This window comes from Patagioenas fasciata, chromosome 11, assembly GCF_037038585.1.
Source record: "Patagioenas fasciata isolate bPatFas1 chromosome 11, bPatFas1.hap1, whole genome shotgun sequence".
NCBI lineage: Eukaryota > Metazoa > Chordata > Aves > Columbiformes > Columbidae > Patagioenas > Patagioenas fasciata.
The window spans coordinates 9,043,826-9,061,733 of NC_092530.1; the positions used below are offsets into that span (position 1 = coordinate 9,043,826).

At 42.3% G+C, this 17,908-nt stretch overlaps 1 protein-coding gene and 1 long non-coding RNA gene across 3 annotated transcripts in view; one reads left to right on the forward strand and one right to left on the reverse strand.

Moving 5' to 3' along the window:
• Positions 1 to 17,908, forward strand: part of LOC136106322 (vascular endothelial growth factor receptor kdr-like) — a 130,504-nt gene that overhangs the window by 106,296 nt on the left and 6,300 nt on the right. For both annotated transcript variants that reach the window (XM_065846616.2, XM_065846617.2), the window contains exons 23-29: positions 561 to 683; positions 792 to 903; positions 5,668 to 5,767; positions 6,355 to 6,460; positions 7,911 to 8,035; positions 8,279 to 8,357; positions 10,313 to 10,407. In XM_065846616.2, the coding sequence (XP_065702688.1) occupies positions 561 to 683; positions 792 to 903; positions 5,668 to 5,767; positions 6,355 to 6,460; positions 7,911 to 8,035; positions 8,279 to 8,357; positions 10,313 to 10,407 (740 nt within the window). The remainder of the gene's footprint in view (positions 1 to 560; positions 684 to 791; positions 904 to 5,667; positions 5,768 to 6,354; positions 6,461 to 7,910; positions 8,036 to 8,278; positions 8,358 to 10,312; positions 10,408 to 17,908) is intronic.
• Positions 1 to 17,908, reverse strand: part of LOC139828836 (uncharacterized) — a 172,335-nt gene that overhangs the window by 50,613 nt on the left and 103,814 nt on the right. The gene's annotated exons all lie outside the window — the stretch shown is intronic.

Genomic DNA, 17,908 nt, shown 5'->3' on the forward strand with positions numbered 1-17,908 from the left:
TAGCAGGAAAGTTAGCGCCTCTTTCAATACAAAAAGAAAGAAGTACGTTTGTAGCCTGGGGAACACCTGTTTTTGAAATAAACAGAATGCAATACACATGCCAAAGTACACACAAAATGGAAAGTTTGCACTTGCTGGTGCACACAGAAATAATGAGCACAGTAATTGCCTATGTGCAATTAATTACCCCCGTCTCACACACACTCATGGGAGTGCATTTGCAAATGTAGCTGCAGCTGCTTTTTGATCTCTCTCAAACTTGCCACAAAGCAATTAGGTGATAAATGGCAGTCTCTCCTCTCACCATAACCGTGGAAGTTATTTAACATAGAAAAATCAGAAAACAACCTGTAATACTTGGCTTGTTCCCCGAGTTATTTTCTCCTTTGCATATGACAGTATATTTGCAGCAGATTCCCACACACATTTTCCCTCTCTAACCTGCTCACAACAAAAGTTCATGTATCTTCCCATCTCCGAAGCTCTCATGCTATCAACTTTAGCAGGGGCTCATTGTCCGGGCGGCCCCTCTGACCTTGTTTGTCCTCATTCCTTCGCAGTGCATTCATCGGGATCTGGCAGCAAGGAACATCCTTCTTTCAGAGAACAACGTGGTTAAGATCTGCGACTTTGGGCTAGCCAGGGATATTTATAAAGACCCCGATTATGTACGGAAAGGAGATGTAAGTGGAAGAAACCTGAAATGCTAATGTCAAGTTTTTCTTTCCCCAGGGCTTGGGCAGATTAGTAACAACAGTTCTGGCAACATGTTGTGTCTTTTGCATTCTTAGGCAAGACTCCCACTCAAATGGATGGCTCCTGAAGCTATTTTCGATAAAATTTACACAACACAGAGCGATGTATGGTCTTTCGGAGTGCTGCTTTGGGAAATATTTTCTCTAGGTAAGAATGGTTTGAAACTTTTTTCCCCCTTAATTTATGGCTCTATTGCTACGAAAAGCTTGAAACAAAAGATGATAACGTGGTGCCATGTTCTGTTGCAGTTAATACAATTACACAGTGCGGATCAGGTGAAAAATAAAGTCAGTGGGCTGAAGTCAATGAGAACTCCACTCAGCAAGGTCTATTAAAGCAGTGAATACCAGGGAGAGGGGCGGGGGGACACCAAAACAAAATCCAAAACTCTGGCCCCAACGTTTGTAGTAATTAAAGCCAACAGAGCACAGAGATAATTGAAGCCTCTGCTGTTCGTGAGTGAAATGTTTCTTTGAGAGCAATGAAGAGTTTTCCCTGTCAAACCATATTTTCCCCCAAGGAGTCTGCTTCGGGAAACCACACAGCTCAAAGGTCGCAGCGGATTTCGCTGCGGTTGACACAGTGCTCTGATGTTGCCGGTGGCAGCCCAGGGAGTTTGTCCACATGACATTTTATCCCAGCTTGATTATCTTCCCCACTACATCTAAGTAAGGTTTTCTAAGTAAGAAAAAATGTATTGGCAGCAGATGCCATCAGGTTGATAGGAGAACCAGCGCTAGACTCTGCGTAAGTCATTTTGGCAGCAAACAGGCAAATGCATACTCTGCTGGCCATATCATTTGCAAGCCACAACATTTTTGAAAGAATAGTAATGGCGTTCTTTATGTACTATAGATTTAATCTTATGGTGCTGTTATTATAGAAATCTCAGCCTCACTGAGATCTGGTTACTGTCAAACACATAAAGCTCCGAAATTGAGACACGGAGCCTCACAGACAGCAGGACTTTGCCACACTCAAATTCTCCTTGCAGAGTGGCAAGTTTTGTTTTCCTGAGGGAATTAAGGAATGTCAGCTCTGGCTTTTTACTCAACATTTGCAGACAAAAGAAAACGAGAGGCATTGTCAACCTGAGCTGCTGAATTTTAGGGCAAACTCTAATCTCTGACTGTCTTTGGTTTGTGGATCAGTTGAAATTAATGATCAAGCTCAAGATGACAGGTCCAGATCTGGACGTGAAGTCTGGAGCTGTTTCTATCCTAATCTTTACCTAGGGCTGGCTGCAAAGATCACACCCTGATTTCAGCCCAAGTCTTTGATTTGCACTTTTCTCTGTGAAACAGAAACTCCAGTGGTTAAAACAAGTGGCAGTTATTGCTTTCTCCAGAGCTCAGTCCTATTTATTTAGAGTTCGTGACTTCGATGTAACATCTCCATGGCTCTGTAACAGCATCACCTGCTCATGTGTTTTGAAACACCCCAGCAAGACGAAGCTCCAGAAGCACTGGCAATGCCCCAGTTCCCATAGAGTATTCGAGATGTTTTAGCATCAGCACACAGAGCCGCACTCAGAGGGGACAGTCCCTCCATCGGGCATCTCCAGGGAAACAGATGAACTCGGTGCTGATGAATGACAAGGACCACTGCAGAAGGCAAACTGTTTATGCCATTCCAAAGGCCCTGACAGAGTTTAACAGATGTGAACTTCAAGTCATGTGGCCTTTAATACTGAAGACTAATAAAAATTAAAATACGGTCACTGAAATTCATCTCTTAACTATTTTTAAAAATAATTTATCTGGTTACTTTTAATTTTAGATAGCCTATTTTCTTAATGAAGGTGCTTACCTGGAACAATAGACTGTGCTCTTCTGAATTCAGAGGAATCTACTAAATTACTGCAAGGGCTGCCATCCGTAGAGCAGCCTCTGCCCTCGCTGTGACGTAGATCACAAACGACTTTCTTCAATCCGTGGCACAGATCCAAAAGCAGTCATTTGCTCTGAGAGGCTTTTTCATACAGATCAGCCAGGCATGTCTGTGGCTTGGCACCACTCACATCTGCAGCTCACACGATAAATATTTAATTAAGGATTTGTGGCACTGATTGAACTCTCTTATATAAAGTTTTACAGATCATTGAGAGCCAGGGGATTCAAGTTATTTGTCATTGCTACAGGGTATGCTTTGGCTCCCATTTAGTAGTGCTGCCTTTTACTGGGTGCCACCGACTCAGCACCCTCTAGAAGAGGAAAAGATACTGATTAGCAAAATGCACAGTTTGGTTTGGACATGGGCCCTTTTTCAGGGTCAGCTGAATGAAGCACGAGAGGTTTCCTCCAGAAGGGCTGGCAGATTGGACAAGTTTTGGTGATGCACAGAGAAATGAGGGCTTGAGCGACTTAATTTTCATTTGGGGCTGAGTTTGCATTGAGCTTTGCATTACTTAAACGGGGTCAGCGCACTTCATGTCAGGCAAGGCCAGTATTTAATACATCTTGAAATCACTTGCTTGGTGCATTACAGAATGTCAGTGTCTCCTGGAGTTTAAATGTGCACTGTTCAAAAAGCAATCAAAGGTAATTATGTAAACAAGCAGTAGCTGGTAGTATAACAACAGCATATTTTTATCCTACTAAAATAAAACCAAGATCAAAAGAGTGCTGCCATATCAAATGCATGCCACATCCTTGAGCATTTTGGAAGAGATTTTCCCCAAAGAAAACACCACATGTAGGTTTGCAAAGATGAGCCTGTGCAGACGAACAGACAGGCTAGTGAATGTTCAGAGATGTACAGAGACAGCAGCTCAGGAGTTTGGACACGTCAGTGTCCTCAGATCCTGCTCCCATCCTTACCCTTCTGTCATGGTGTAACTGTGGGAAGGTGACACTACAGTTTCTATCCATCTCTTCATTCAGAGAGATCTTGTGAGCTGACAGAAGCCCATTTGAGATCTTTGGGTAATGGGCGATGCCACGTGAGCTGGACATTTAATTACTAGGTTATTACGATTGTAATGACAGGCTAAAGATGTAACTAGGAAGGAAAAATCAAGATACAAAGCAGAAATGAAGCTCTTGTTTATTTCCAATCTCCACAAATCCAGGAAACAATCCTAATAGTGTGATCTGATACTTGCATATCAAGGGACTTCAGCTGTGCTGTGGCTACGCGTCCCTGAGCCCTGAATGCCACCAGAGCCTATTTGCTGTGGTGAGATGCCCTCAGGAAGTTGCCAGGATCTTTGTTCCCCAGTGCATAGTTTTGCAGATTGAGTGGTCAGATTCACAGAGTAGAACAATTCTAGGAACAGCCACACTTTGGCACCCTCTCCACTGCTTCTAGCCAAAAGATTTCTGCTGTGCTTGTCATGCCCCAAGTGTACAGCACATGATGGTGTTTCCAAATGGGGGCCAGGGGGCGGAAAAAAGGCAGGAAATAGGAATGTTATAGAGGGTGAATCATGTACGGATTCCTTGAGGGGTGGTTACAGATCCAGATTCCATTCAATCTCCTATGTTAAGACTTTTAAAATTCTTTTCCAAATTCACCATTCAGCCTCTAGGATGCCAAAACATGAAAGACAGGGGTTGCACAGCATGTGAAGCCTTTGCTGAGAAGGAAGGGAAGAAAGCTTCCAGATCTTTTAGGTCTATCTACAAGAGGTTCAGTAACCTTTCAGACTTCACAGTAGTCTTGTCCTGACTTCTACCCATGAGATCTGGATTATTCAGATACCAGAGCACTTTCTCGAATTCTGTATTTGTTCCCCTGATTTATGCTGCATCGTCCAGTGCAGATGTCACACAACACAGATCACCACCTCTGAACAGCCCCCATTTGCTCATTAGTTGAAGAATGCATTCAGTGCATACATATATTCATACCAGTCATTCCTCCGAAGACGAAAACCATTTACACAGGAAAGTGAAATAAGTCTCACTCCTTCCTTTTGATGCCGGCTAGGCCAACTTCTGTGCAACTTAATATAATACTACTGGTCCCTTTACAGACGTTTACCTCCCAAAAGCAATTACAGTTGCCATGAACTGTCCTCCCTGGTTTCACAGTAACAATTGTGTGGCTCTGAAAATAAACAGCATGGAACTCACACTCAGAATATAAAACAAGGCTAAAAATTTGGAAGGTCACCTTCCAAAGGAAATTTTACCTGTAGAGCTGCATAATACATCTACCATACTGAACTGTGAACCCGTAGAGGAGGACGACAACTCCACATCTGAGGCTGAACCGCCAGGTTCCCACAGTCTTCTGCAGGAACCAGGTGCGGACAGTTTGCACACGGAGTGGTCAGCGAGGCCAGAGGCTCTACGGCAATGAAAGATGAGGAGGACTTATTTACAGAATCACAGAATCGACTGGGTTGGAAAAGACCTCAGAGATCATCAAGTCCAACACTTGGTCCAACTCCAGTCCATTGACCAGATCATGGCACTAAGTGCCATGTCCAATCTCAGTTTAAAAACCTCCAGGGATGGTGAGTCCAGCACCTCCCTCGGCAGCCATTCCAATGCCTTTACTTCATGTGTGTTCCCCTGGTGAAGGGAACAGTTTGGAAAACAGTATGTAACCGGCTGAACATGCTGGAACTGTTCTACCACTGACCAACAGGTCATCTGAAACCTCAAACTAATACAATTTATTTATTTTCTGCCATCTTTTACCTTGGAGTGCTCCTGGCTTTATCATGAATGCAGAGGAGACGGCATGATTGAAATTTCTAAAGGGACAGAGTGAGTCTGTAATGGGTTTCCAAACAAAACACTTACTAGATAGTGACTGCAACCCTTCTTTGCTCTAGCTTCTTTTACTGCCGGGCTCTAGGCGATCTCAAATGCTCAACAGATACCAGCAATATGTGTTTAATCCACTGGACTGGGAAATAAGCACTGTGCCACTCTGGAACCTCCTTATTTCTCCCATCAGGTGCCTCCCCGTACCCTGGAGTGCAGATAGATGAGGACTTTTGCCGACGGCTCAAAGAAGGAACCCGGATGAGATCTCCCGAGTACTCTACTCCAGAAGTGTAAGAGTTCCTGGTTTTGTATTGAGAGCTGATACGCATCACTGAAGTATTACAAAAGGGATTGTATGTGAGTGTGGAGGAGGAAGGAGACCTCATCAGATGACAGCTATGTATTCTGTATTTTGTTTTCAGTAAACATTGTAGTTGTGCCTATCTTGGGTGTCCTGACGCCCCAGACGAATGTTAAAGACAGACCAAATCATCTTGACCATTGCCAACGAGATTAACAGATCTCCCCATGTCATTCATGAATGTCAGTTCAGGAGACATCAGAGTCTGCCTTGATTTTCAATTCTGTGACACAAACTAGGCAGCCATGACTTATTTCAGCAAAACCAGTGGGGCCTATCAGCCAAATTTTAGGTTAGGTGAAAATAAAAAGCCTGCAGGCTCAGTTGAGGCAGGAATATGGAAGGAAAAAGCATCCCACATGGAAACTAGAACAGATTTTCAGCACATGAAGATCTGAAGCTGTCTTAATCCCAAACTCTCCAAACAATGACCAAAACAAGCAGCACCAGAAACAAAAAGTTTGGGAGTAAATCTCCGATCCTTTTCCTTTCTTAATAGCTGTGTTTTCGATTTAGGTACCAGACAATGCTGGATTGCTGGCACGGAGTACCCACAGAGAGACCCACGTTCACGGAGCTGGTGGAGCGCTTAGGAGATCTGCTTCAAGCCAACGTGCAGCAGGTACAGCAATGCAAACATTTCATTCATAAATGGGCACCTCAGATGTATATCTGTGTGGATATGTGTATGCATGTGCATAGGTAAAGACTACGTTGAGCAGTGATATTAGATTTGATTTCGTAAGAGAGGTCACAAGGAAAATGGCTGCTGGGATGAGTAAAGAAAATGTTAACTACTCAAAGGGGATTATATTTCAAAACTAGATTTTTATCCATCCATAATAAGCAGAAACTTACATTAATTAAAAAAAAAAAAGGTTCTGTTGCCCCTTAGAGGAACAATAGTGCTTTATCTCACAGTTTTAATTAGATTCCAACATTGTAAACTGCCACTAGTTGGTCTGAACTTTCTCTCTCATTTTCTGAGCTTACGTTCATCAGTGCTCTTAGGAGCTTTAAAATGATGCCGTTTCAAGCTCAGAAAGTCAATTACGTAATTATTAAATTCATACTAGTTAAATCGGTTGTTTTCTTCTTCAGTAAAAACAACCACACCAGTTACATAACTGTCAGTTTAATTTAAGAAGGGATCGAACACTCTCCTCCAGCTCCTTCCTGTTTGCAAACAAATTTAGCGAAGAGGGCCCAGTTTGCAATATGAAGACCTTGTGAGTTTTATCCTATCACCAAAGTAAATTAAGGAGCCATAAAAATCATGGCAAGGGAACAGGGCACTTAACTGCTTCTCAAAATGAAAACAAAATACCAGGCAAAGGGAAATTTGGACAAATAGTTTAGGACTTAAAGGAAGAGTAATTTCTGAAGATTAGTGAGGGGTGTAACAACACGGCAGAGCTAATTAAGATGTGTACTGAATTCCAGTAAACTTGCAGCATCGATTTCTTGTAAGGACAATCAATAAAATCCTTCAAGGCTACCATTTTAAGGCCTGGCTCTTGCTAAGCTGCAACACCTTAAGCTGAGCACAAGCCAAAAGTCTATCCATAGGCAATATTCTTTTTCTAATTCCGTTACCAAAGTCATATTGACCATAGGGCTTTTGTGACTTCATGCTGCTCCCTCCCTCCTCCAAAACACATGGCTTAAACCTGGATTTAGGTGTCCCTGAGACTGGTCCTTGAAATTCCCAAAGAAGCCGACGCAGTAACAGTATACAAGTGCAGATTGGGGCAATTCTGTTCACCTTCACTAAGGCAGAACAGCCACACATCTGGAATGCGGTAATGATCACAAAGAAATTGCTGCAACCTCAACAAAGACGCTGCTGTGAAAGTCGTTGGCGCCAGCTACTTTTAAACTGGATGCACATATATTGACACCCTCGATACAGCCATCGCATCGTTGTGCCGTATGTGACGGATATTTAGAAGCTTTGTAACTGCTGCAAAGACCAGTGAAGCTCTGTGGAATCCAATAACCTTTTACATCCGAGATACAGTACCAAACGATCCTTACCAGCTTTGTGTTATTTTCTATTACTTATTATGTAGGATGGTAAAGACTATATTCCACTGAACATCACCCTGTGCCCCGATGGAGAATCTAACTCCAAAACTTGTCCTGTGGAAGAAAACTTGAACAACTGTGTTAATCGCTGGAGTGCAGTGGAAATGGGGTAAGAAAAACATATAATGGGGGTGGGAGGGTAAGAAAAATTCCATATAGCTGGGCACTCTGATGTGCTCCCTCAGGATGGCTGCTTTACAGGAGTTGGACTGATCGGTTTGTCAGGGCATTGTTTATTAGTTACAAGAGCTGAAAAAAGAAGACTGGCCCAGGAAACTGCGCTGTCAGGATGTTAATTGAGCCACCAACTGGTGCGGGTTTTATGCTGACCCCTCAACTTTCCTGCTTTCAGGAACAACAGCAAGAAGCGACCACTGAGTGTGAAGACATTTGATGAGGTGCCGGTGGAAAAGGAGAAAGTGATGCACGAGGTAAGCGACGTGACCGCATCTTTCTCCACCGGGTTCACAGATCACTTGTCACCAGCACCAGAAACACTTATTGCAGCTTTTCAAATGTGTCTGGTAAGAAAAAGCTTTAAATCAAGCAGAAGGTTTGGCCCTAGCATCTCACACAAAGGTCTGTGTGACAACACAGTTGGACCTGCGTTTAACTTAACAAATAATTTAAAGACAAGCTCATGCATTATTATCCTGGCTTTGATCAGGCTAAGGGGCTTTATATTGTATATTTCAATATGTTTTCTCCCACTCCAAACAGCTCTTTGGGGAAGAGTCTCCAGCCACAACCTGTCCTGGACACGTTTCATGCCCTTGACAAATACAGCCTATTTCTCATCTGTTCTCTTGTTAGCACCAATCAATGCCCGTTATTCCTTAGTATTTTGTCAGATGTAATTTCTGCGCCATTATCGGTACATCTTAGGGATTAGAAGGTTTAGGATTTTCCGTGGCTCCTGCATCTTTCCTCTTGCAGGATAAAAATCTGTCCCTCTGAACCACACAAAGACCAGGTATCGGTCAGCGATTACTGTGGCCAGCAGTACTTTCCTAAATGCTCCCTGTTCATGGCATTTGAAAGTAACCCCTTACAGGAAGGGGGGAAAAGTTTCAAAAAAGGCTAATAATACATTAACAGATCAGAAATAAATGTGATATGAGGTTCTTTTAAAGCAAAATTATGGTGTGATCTACTTTTTGGACAAAGTAAGTGCACTTGGGTTACTAAAATGATCGTGAACAGCGATTAGGTCATGATTTCAAAGAGATGCCCAAGCACTCCAGAAGTACCGTACCACACCTTCCTGCCATTGTGCTGCTTATCTGTAGTGTCTGTCGATATTCTTTAACAATTCTTCTGTACACAAAGTGCAAAGCAGCACTCAGATAAATTGTTTCTAGACCACATATTTTAAGGGGAAATAGTCAAGATAATGACCAGTAAGGAAAGTTGTGTTCTACTGAGGTTTTCACAGACCTAATGAACTTCAGATTTTACTTTATACTTTGAAAAAGTTTCATTAACAACTGATATATTACCAAAGCATTTATTAAAGGCTTTTGCTTTTTATCTATTGTTTGCTGGGATTATTTTTTCTGCTTTAATGCGTTTGGTAAGTAAGACTAACTAGAGTTTCACTTCCTGTGTCGACGTCTTTTGCTCTCCTGATTTTGCCAGACATGCAGCTTTCCAGCATCACAAAATAATTCAAATGCAAAGGAACCCCCTTGAACATTTACTATTTAGGCTTGTGCATGGCTGTTAACTGGTGTACAATAACAGCTTGATCTTAACTGCAATCATGAGACACAACTTTAAGTGCAGTGGAATCACAAGCTCAGCTGTAAAACTAATCAAGACAGTTTTGTCAGAGAGCTCATAAAGAAATCCATACCCAAAGTACAATGAGCCATTTAGGGTATATATCTTTGCAAAGCATTGCATTTACCAAAATTATGGTGAACTTCCACTTCCTTAAAATTGAAATGTTTCTAATAGTGTATTTCTAGCAGGTGTTTAAGGTACTTTTTCTCTGAGGAGCCCAGCCAGTATTATTGCATATATTCTTTATGAATTTCTGTCTATTCTTGTCTCAGCTCTCCTACCTAGATACTATCCATGTGTCATGCTTAATATCAATTCCAAGTTTGAAAATGTCAAATTATTTTTGATATATTCATTTTAAGAGTGCTCTTTCAAAATACAGCTCAAAAACTTTATCATCACAAAACCAAGGCAAATGTTCTCGGGCTCAGTAGCAGCATTAGCAGGAACAGTTGGATAAAAACTGGTAAGAGAATATTCTGAAGAATGGGCTTAATGTCATAGAACAACTGGACATATCTATGTGTTAAGCACTTAATACATGGCACACAATTCAGATTTTTTGATGCAAACCTCACGTTCTCTTCCTTTTGCTACTCAGGAGTCAGACAGTGGGATGGTGTTGACATCAGATGAGATAAAAAGCCCGAAGAGGCTGGAAATCCGTTCTTGGCCGTACGGGATAATGGCTCTGGCGTGAGTACTTTCTGGTATTTCTTTTTAGGACAGTGTCCCATTCGGAAAAATACTTCTGAAATTTGGTTCTGATTCCAAAAGGAAAACGGTTAGACTACCTAAACAAGGTAGAAAGCTCTGGATTTCAGTCCTAGAACTGAAAGAGTATGGTTAATGTATTTTAAGATCAAGAAAGTTATAATGTAAACTTTGGTTCCAGAAAGAATTGGAATATAAAAGAGCTGCAAATCTCTGAAAGGAATGCTGCAGTGCTGCATTTAAGTTACAGGACAGTTAATTAACATGAAAAATGTTGATTTGTGTGATTAAAATGAAAACTCATTTCATGAGCTTTGAGCACTTAATGTCTCGTCAATCAATTTAACTCTTCTCCCAAAACAACAAGTTGCCTTGTGATTCAGAATCACATTAGAAAAACACAACAAACCACAAGAGAGTGCTCTCTAGCGAAGCTGGTGCCTCATGTTCATGATCTGATCTCCTGGGGCAGAATATTCTGCACATGGCAAATGACAGGAGCAAAAGAGCTGAGAATAACCACATTTCGGGCATTTCTTGACTGCCTCTCTGGTGTTCTCCTTTACTGATGGAACAATGTTTGAAGAACTCGATTTATCCATCCAGAAAATAACATCTGTTATTATACCAGTGTCTTAAGCGATGTTTAACTTTAGACATCCAGAAGGACAGGCACCTTTGCAATTGATGTGATGTGAGAAAAGTGAAGAAGGCATGTATAGCAAATAGTAAAAGCACTGCAAAGCAAGTACATTTACCAGAACTGTGATTTCTGTATTTGCTTTATCATAGCTATGAAGACAGTCCTATGGAGAAGTCCCTTAACCCCACCACCTTCGTGATCCTATGAATTATATTGTTTATATTTGGCTTACAAATAGCGGCTTTTCTGTATGTTTATCCATTCATAGAACAGGCAATCACAGAAGAATAAAAGCAGATCTTTAGCTTTTAGCCATCAGTGAGCCCGCAGTTCTTTATATTTCTGTAACAATCAGGCACTGGTAGAGAGGTGACCTGCTAGTGAAATACATCTTTTCCACCTTCCTACAGAAGTGTAATAATGATAGTAACCCATTTTACCAATTCAAATGTCAACTGGCAGAATTTCAAACAGCTACCCAAAATACTAAAAAATAAACAATTCTGTAGCAAGGAATTTCATGTATATTCAGCTAATTAAGCTAATTAGACTTTTACTAAATTGCCTAGAGTTTTCTCTGAATCCTATTGATAATATCTCTATTAGCTTCCTCTGTATTAAACTCCATGATCTTTCCCACCAGAGCACTTGCTTGTTCTACATCAAGTCATCATTTTTCTACATTAAAGATAAATGATAGATGAGAAAAAACTCGTGCAATTTCTGCATATTAAGGGTGAGTTCCCATGAGAGTGCACGGGCAGAACCCAGCAGTATTTCAGAGGGACTGACTCCCCTGCTCAGAGAGGAAAGTGAGATGGAAGGAGCTTGCCTTGTCTTTTCAGGTCTTAAACCATAAATTCCCAGCTGTTTGAAGGCAGGAGAGAAGGAGAAAGAGGAAAAGGGAAAAGGTTATGCAAGGAAATATGGAGAGCCTTGCAGCACAAACAGGGAGCATTCAAATGCTACAGATTCTGCTAGATAGGAGTGTGACTTCAATAATGTATTCCCCTGTATTTCCCCTGTAGTATTGGCCCAGCATTGTACCTGTTGGGGCATCGGCAGAGATCTAGATACAGTTCCATGTTTTTATCCTACACACATACTGAGAGGATTTCTGAACCGTGCATTGCTATGGAGACCAAATGGCACCAGCTCTAAAAAAAGGAGTGCAAATGTCAGGAACTGCATTACTATGATGCTTTGCCTGGGCTGATCCACTTCTCTTTTCTGCATGCGGTCACATTGACACAAATCCAACACGTACGCAAACAGCCCCCCTGATAGGACTTATCCTTCTGAAGGTTTCTGTCGATCGCTCTGACTGCTGTTTCCCCTCCTGCATTTCTCTCCCATTTGGGTAAGGAGTTGGCAGAAGAAGGTTTTCTCTCTCCCTTTTCCAGGCTTTCTGCTGAAAATCAGAAAATCAACATCCAGCAGATGTAGAAACACAAAAATTCCCTAACAGCCTATTCTTTCAAGATTACTAGGGAAACCTTCTGAAGTGCTATCAGGCCCCCTGGGACTGACCGAGAAGTAACACAGCTCTGGGGATTCAGTGAGTCTGACCCACATCATCTGGGGCTCTCCCCACTGCGGTCACCACTTCCACGGGGATTGTGCTCACTGCCAGATACCCAACACAGACCATCCTAACAGAGCTCTGCTACAAAAGCAAACCCTGCAGCAAGATCTGTTTGTTGTCTCCTTATTCCCAGCACCCCAGCTACCACTGAATGGACAGAGCTGTGTTTCTTCTTGGCCACATCCTTCTTGAGTGTCTGAGGTTCGGCTGAGAATGCTATTTTGTCAGCTTCTTTTTTTGTTAATCTTGCAGACTATCGCTGGCACAAACAGTATTTTTTACACAGTCACAGAGCATCCTGATGCCCTCTCATTTGAGGACATGACACCCCTTGGCGCTCCTCCACTGCTAAATTGAAAAACAAGCCTCAAAAGCATACAGAATAGTCTAGGAGAGGTCAGAAGAGAGTACTGGTTGAACAGGGGAGATAAAGTCAACCTTGTAAATTGTGTATCTCTATCAAAAACATTTACCCTGGATCCTTTTCAAATAGTCTGCCTTTCCTAAAACAAAACTGTTCAAAGGCTTAGCATGTTTTCTAAACCAGGGTGGCTGCATTTATTATTTTTTTGCCAAAATCTTGCTGTTTATTTATCTTGCATTCATTTCTCTGTCAAGTCTAAAATTTGGCAACACTACACACCATGGAGTGTCAGTGTCAAGAGTTTATTAAAGATGAATCTGATACTCTGAGCCTGGGATCGCTGTTAGGACTGGACTAACCGTTTCTGAGCTCTAAGCATTTTATGCTGCTACAGTATAAAGCCACAGGAGTAGCTGTAGTGAGGGACAGGAAGACTGAGCGGGGTGATGACACTGCAGTTAGTATTCAGGGGAGCGCATTCACCACAGAGGGACTTTATGATGGGATGACTCTGGTGTCAGGTTTCATCTCACAATATTACCATCTAACTGCCAAGCACTGCTTTAAAATTCTTCCAGAGACTCCGTAATCCAGTTATTGTTTAAGATTATAATAGGTTTGGTATCTGCTCAGTTGTCCTCTCTCTCCCCCTTTCCCTTGCCCCCCACCCCAGCCCAATGATCCTCACTTGCTCTGAAATGACATCTCTGGTTGTGGCCAAGTGCCACAGCTCCAGGTGGCTGAGGCTCAGCTGATGCTGCATCCAGATCACATCTCTGAGGGCTTTGCCTTTGCCAAAGCCAAACAGGGCCTAAGGCAAGGCAATCATATTGAAACAAACGGATGTTGCTTGGGAGCATCAGGCATTCATGTCCAAACGCAAGGTGCCCAGCAAAACTGCAACCCAGCTGACTGGGCCACAATCCTTTTGGAGCAGCTCGGGAAAATGAGGCTTGGAAATATGTTTGCTCTGTAGCAGAACTTAATTTCAGAGGATCATTCTTCTGTGGTGAGCAAATGTACTTGCATTATGACCGGACGTGAGCTCTCCAAAATATAAGTAACTTTGAATGAGTGGTGGTTGTGTAAGCCACGTTTCTCTAGGATTACACTGTATGCTTCCAGTGGCAAAGCCTAAAAGGAGAAGAGTGAAACGCTGTGGTCCCCAGCCTGGTTTTGACTGCGGTGCTTTTATCTCATTGCATTTTGACAGGGACAGCAGACCAACTTCGCCACACATGCAAGGGGACACAATGAGTGGGTGGCTTTGGCATGATAAAGCTTTATTCTAGCTGTACTTTGTATTTAGAAGTGTTTCAAAACAATGAATTCTTGATACCCTTGAGTTCTGTGTGCCAGCAGACTACTGATACACCAATACTGCCAGAGGGGAACCCAGGATGAAACTCTTACTGCGCAGTGCCCTGTCTAAAATGTATTAAAGCAAACTGTGGATCACTCATAACTATCAGAAGAAAAAATAACTCTTTTATTTCTTTCATGGCAGAAAAATTCTTAAAAATTAATCACTCTTACTCTGTGCCTCATTAAACACCTACGAAAGCTGTTGTAAAGCCCTGAAGCTCCTACACGTTATTATGAGATATGATCATGAGACAAACGGCTCTACTTGGCAGCTCTCAGCCCAATTTCTCATCTTCCCTAAGCTCAGCTTCTAAACAAGGCCATGATTTCTACATGGACACAACAGTCTATTAGTTCTTCCTGTTGAGAGCTAGAGACCTGGGCAGCTTATTACAAAGCACCAAGAGCTGCTCCGCAGCACTGGGAATAAGTGCTAAACTGGGTACCCCAGTCCCTTACTGGTCAGGGTGATTTCCTTACAGTCAGCTCTATTTTCCTTGCTTCTCTTCAAGTCATTGACCCTGGGCTTCAGGCAAATAGAAATTGGCTCCCTCTCACCTAAAATAAACAGCTCAGTAATGATTTCCCAGCTCTTTGACAATTTCAGTATTTTTCTACCTCTAACCAAAACCTCTGGTTCATATGGTAGGGTGAAAAAAATCTGATTAGGTCATTTAGGCCTTCCAGCTATTACAGGATTATCCTCTGTGGTGATTTCTAAACAACTTTGACATCTCTCCAGAAAACTTTAAAAAGATTGTGAAATATTACTTAATATCCAGGCTAACTTTTCCTTTGTCTAGTTTAATCCCTAGGCTTTTCAGCTTCATCTGTACCAGCAAATCTGACTTAGCACAGTAAAAATGGGAACTGCTAACAGCTCTCACTACCCACAGTACCACACTACACCACATATTTCCCTTTATCTTGCTCCCCAAAGTACACGTTCTTGCAAGCACAAATGAGTTTTCAGGTTGGTCACTCTGTAAAATGTGACCAGCTTGGGTCAGTGAGTAAATCTGTTTCAGTTAAATGTCATGGTATTCACGCGTCTGATCTTGAGTATTGCGTCGTGGTGAGAGCACAAACATTGAAGCGGGTCTGGGCTGAGACATTCCCAGTTATGAGCAGATTTATCAAAACCGAACATCTCTTTTATCGCCTCCTGCAGCTGCAGCGCTCAGAAGCCAGGCAGAGGCAAAATCAGGAAGGAAATACCTTTTGGAGAAGCACCGACCCAAGTGACGGCTAGCTTTTAATGCAATTGTTTAATTACATAACCATTATTAACTTGTGCAGCCACATCATTGTGTGATTAATCAAATCTAGTGCCTTCAATCAGAAAATGTTCACGAGTGGGGCTCAGGGAGAGTTTTTCTGTCTTATCCAGGGTAGTACAACCAGCTCAGAGCATGAAGAGGGTTCTGCTTTCCCCCAAAGCACCGAGTACTGACCATTGCTGGAGGCGACACTGGCGTCTGATTCACTGTGGCAGTGTCTATGTAGCAAAAGAGATTTCAAGGACAGACAGAAAAGGGACGCTGCAGTCTGGTTTTCCAGTACACAGGCTGAGCATATGGACATTTGTCTGTTGCTGAGCATGAACAGAGTACATTGAAGTGTTAGTAATATAGAGCATTAAAGGGAAAAATGCAAAGACCTTTGGCTAGCTTTAATTTAAGAAATGCATTTAGATGAAAGGCGTAGTTTTCAAAATTAATTGCATTCTGCTCTGCCCTGAGACAGCTAATGACAAAACTTGCTTCTGACTGAACTCATCAGCTTTCTGTCTTTGGAGCAAATATTGGATGTCAGCATTTAAGAGCCCTTCTTCAAACACCAGCCTGATTTCAGCGATAGGCGGAGTTATTCCCAGATACCCAGTCTCCTGACCTACAGGGGCAGAAACCTAACAAGAACGCTTGCTGGGAGCCTACATGGCTCTGAAAATTTCCAATTGTGTGGCCAAACTAAAGCCTAATAACACTTCTTTTTCTGCAGTACTCTGAGATATGCAGGCTGGGGGCCAAGTTAAACAGATACTTTCAAGCTTCTCTCTGTCTCCACTGACAACTTTAATACCTGGCAAATGAGAAGCTAGAGCATCCATGGAATTGTCTGACACGAGTCAACAGAACCGAGCAACAAAAAGAAAAATATATAACTAACCAGTGAAGCAAAGTTGTGGTTCCATTGCTCATGCCAGGGAGGAATTTATCTACAGAGAAAGTGTGTGTGTACAGAAAGGGACAGCTGCCAAATGTATAGTATACGGAAGAAGTTTCCACTCACGTTTTTCTCTGGACAAAGAGGAAAAACTTCGAATGTGAAAGCAGAGTGTGCTATATTTTTGTTGAAGTTCTCAGGGTTACTATTTATTTTAGAATTTCTCCTTGCCACTCAGCAGGTTTGGTTTCAATGCCTTGGGCAAGTCTGAAAGCACATTAGCTTTAATCTATAATCTCTGCCTTTGCATTTTAGAAATCACAGAACCCATGTTTATTCTAGATATGCAAGACATGGTGGGCTGGCTCTTGCAGCTCAGGGGTCCTGGTTCACTTCCTAGAGACAAAGCTGGAGATGCAAACATACTGTGGAAGCCACCACCACATGCTAAAACCAGGCCAACCACGCAGCAGCAAATCTCCCATTGCAGCTGATGAAAGTTGAGCTGTTTGTTGTGTCTGAATTTGGCTGAATATCTCAGCTCCTGGCTTCCCTGACTGTGATATACAGAATATCACATGCTCCCTCAAGAAGAGAACTACGGGGACAGAGAATTTACAGATGGACCTGACAGGCTGCTCAGTGTGGTTGTGCATGGATCATAAACCAGTGTTCTCCTCCAGTCAACACACTGCACGCTCGTGACTTTTCCAGAATCAGCAAAAACGTTAAGTGAAGATACTGCCGCTGGTTCTGGCAGCCAGACTGACAATATCTGGAGCTTGTGGGAAAACGGAAGCTTTTGACAGGTTCCAGATTCAGAGGCAAGATAACACAACTTCTAAAGTCACAGCAGCATAATCTAGCAGGACACGTTCACCTTTCATAGTTGAATGGAGCTGGGCCGACTATATCTTATAATTCTGTCATCAACTCACTCTCGAGCCCGCAGCAGTTCTCTCTGCTGTACCCTCACAAAACATCACAGCACATACAGTTGGTGTTTGGGATCTGCTACTCTTCCTATTCCTGATTTTTGTTCCCGTTCCTCCAACGACTCTCTGTCTCTTAGCTCTTTTTTGTTTCCTGGAGCAGGAACTGGCTTTGCTTTCTTTCTGAAGCACCAGACTCAGAATCCATGAACTGCTGAGGACTGTAAGCACTGCGTCAGTGCAAATAAAATGAATGTAATGAATTATACAATTATTTGATGAACTGTTGATTATTTGCATTTCGTTTAGCGTCATTAGAATGTAGTCTTACGCTCCTTTAAACACGTATGAAATATACACACCAAGTGCTTGAGCACTGCCTGATTTTAAGTTCTCCCAGGCACATTCGCAGGTCATTCTGAGTCACA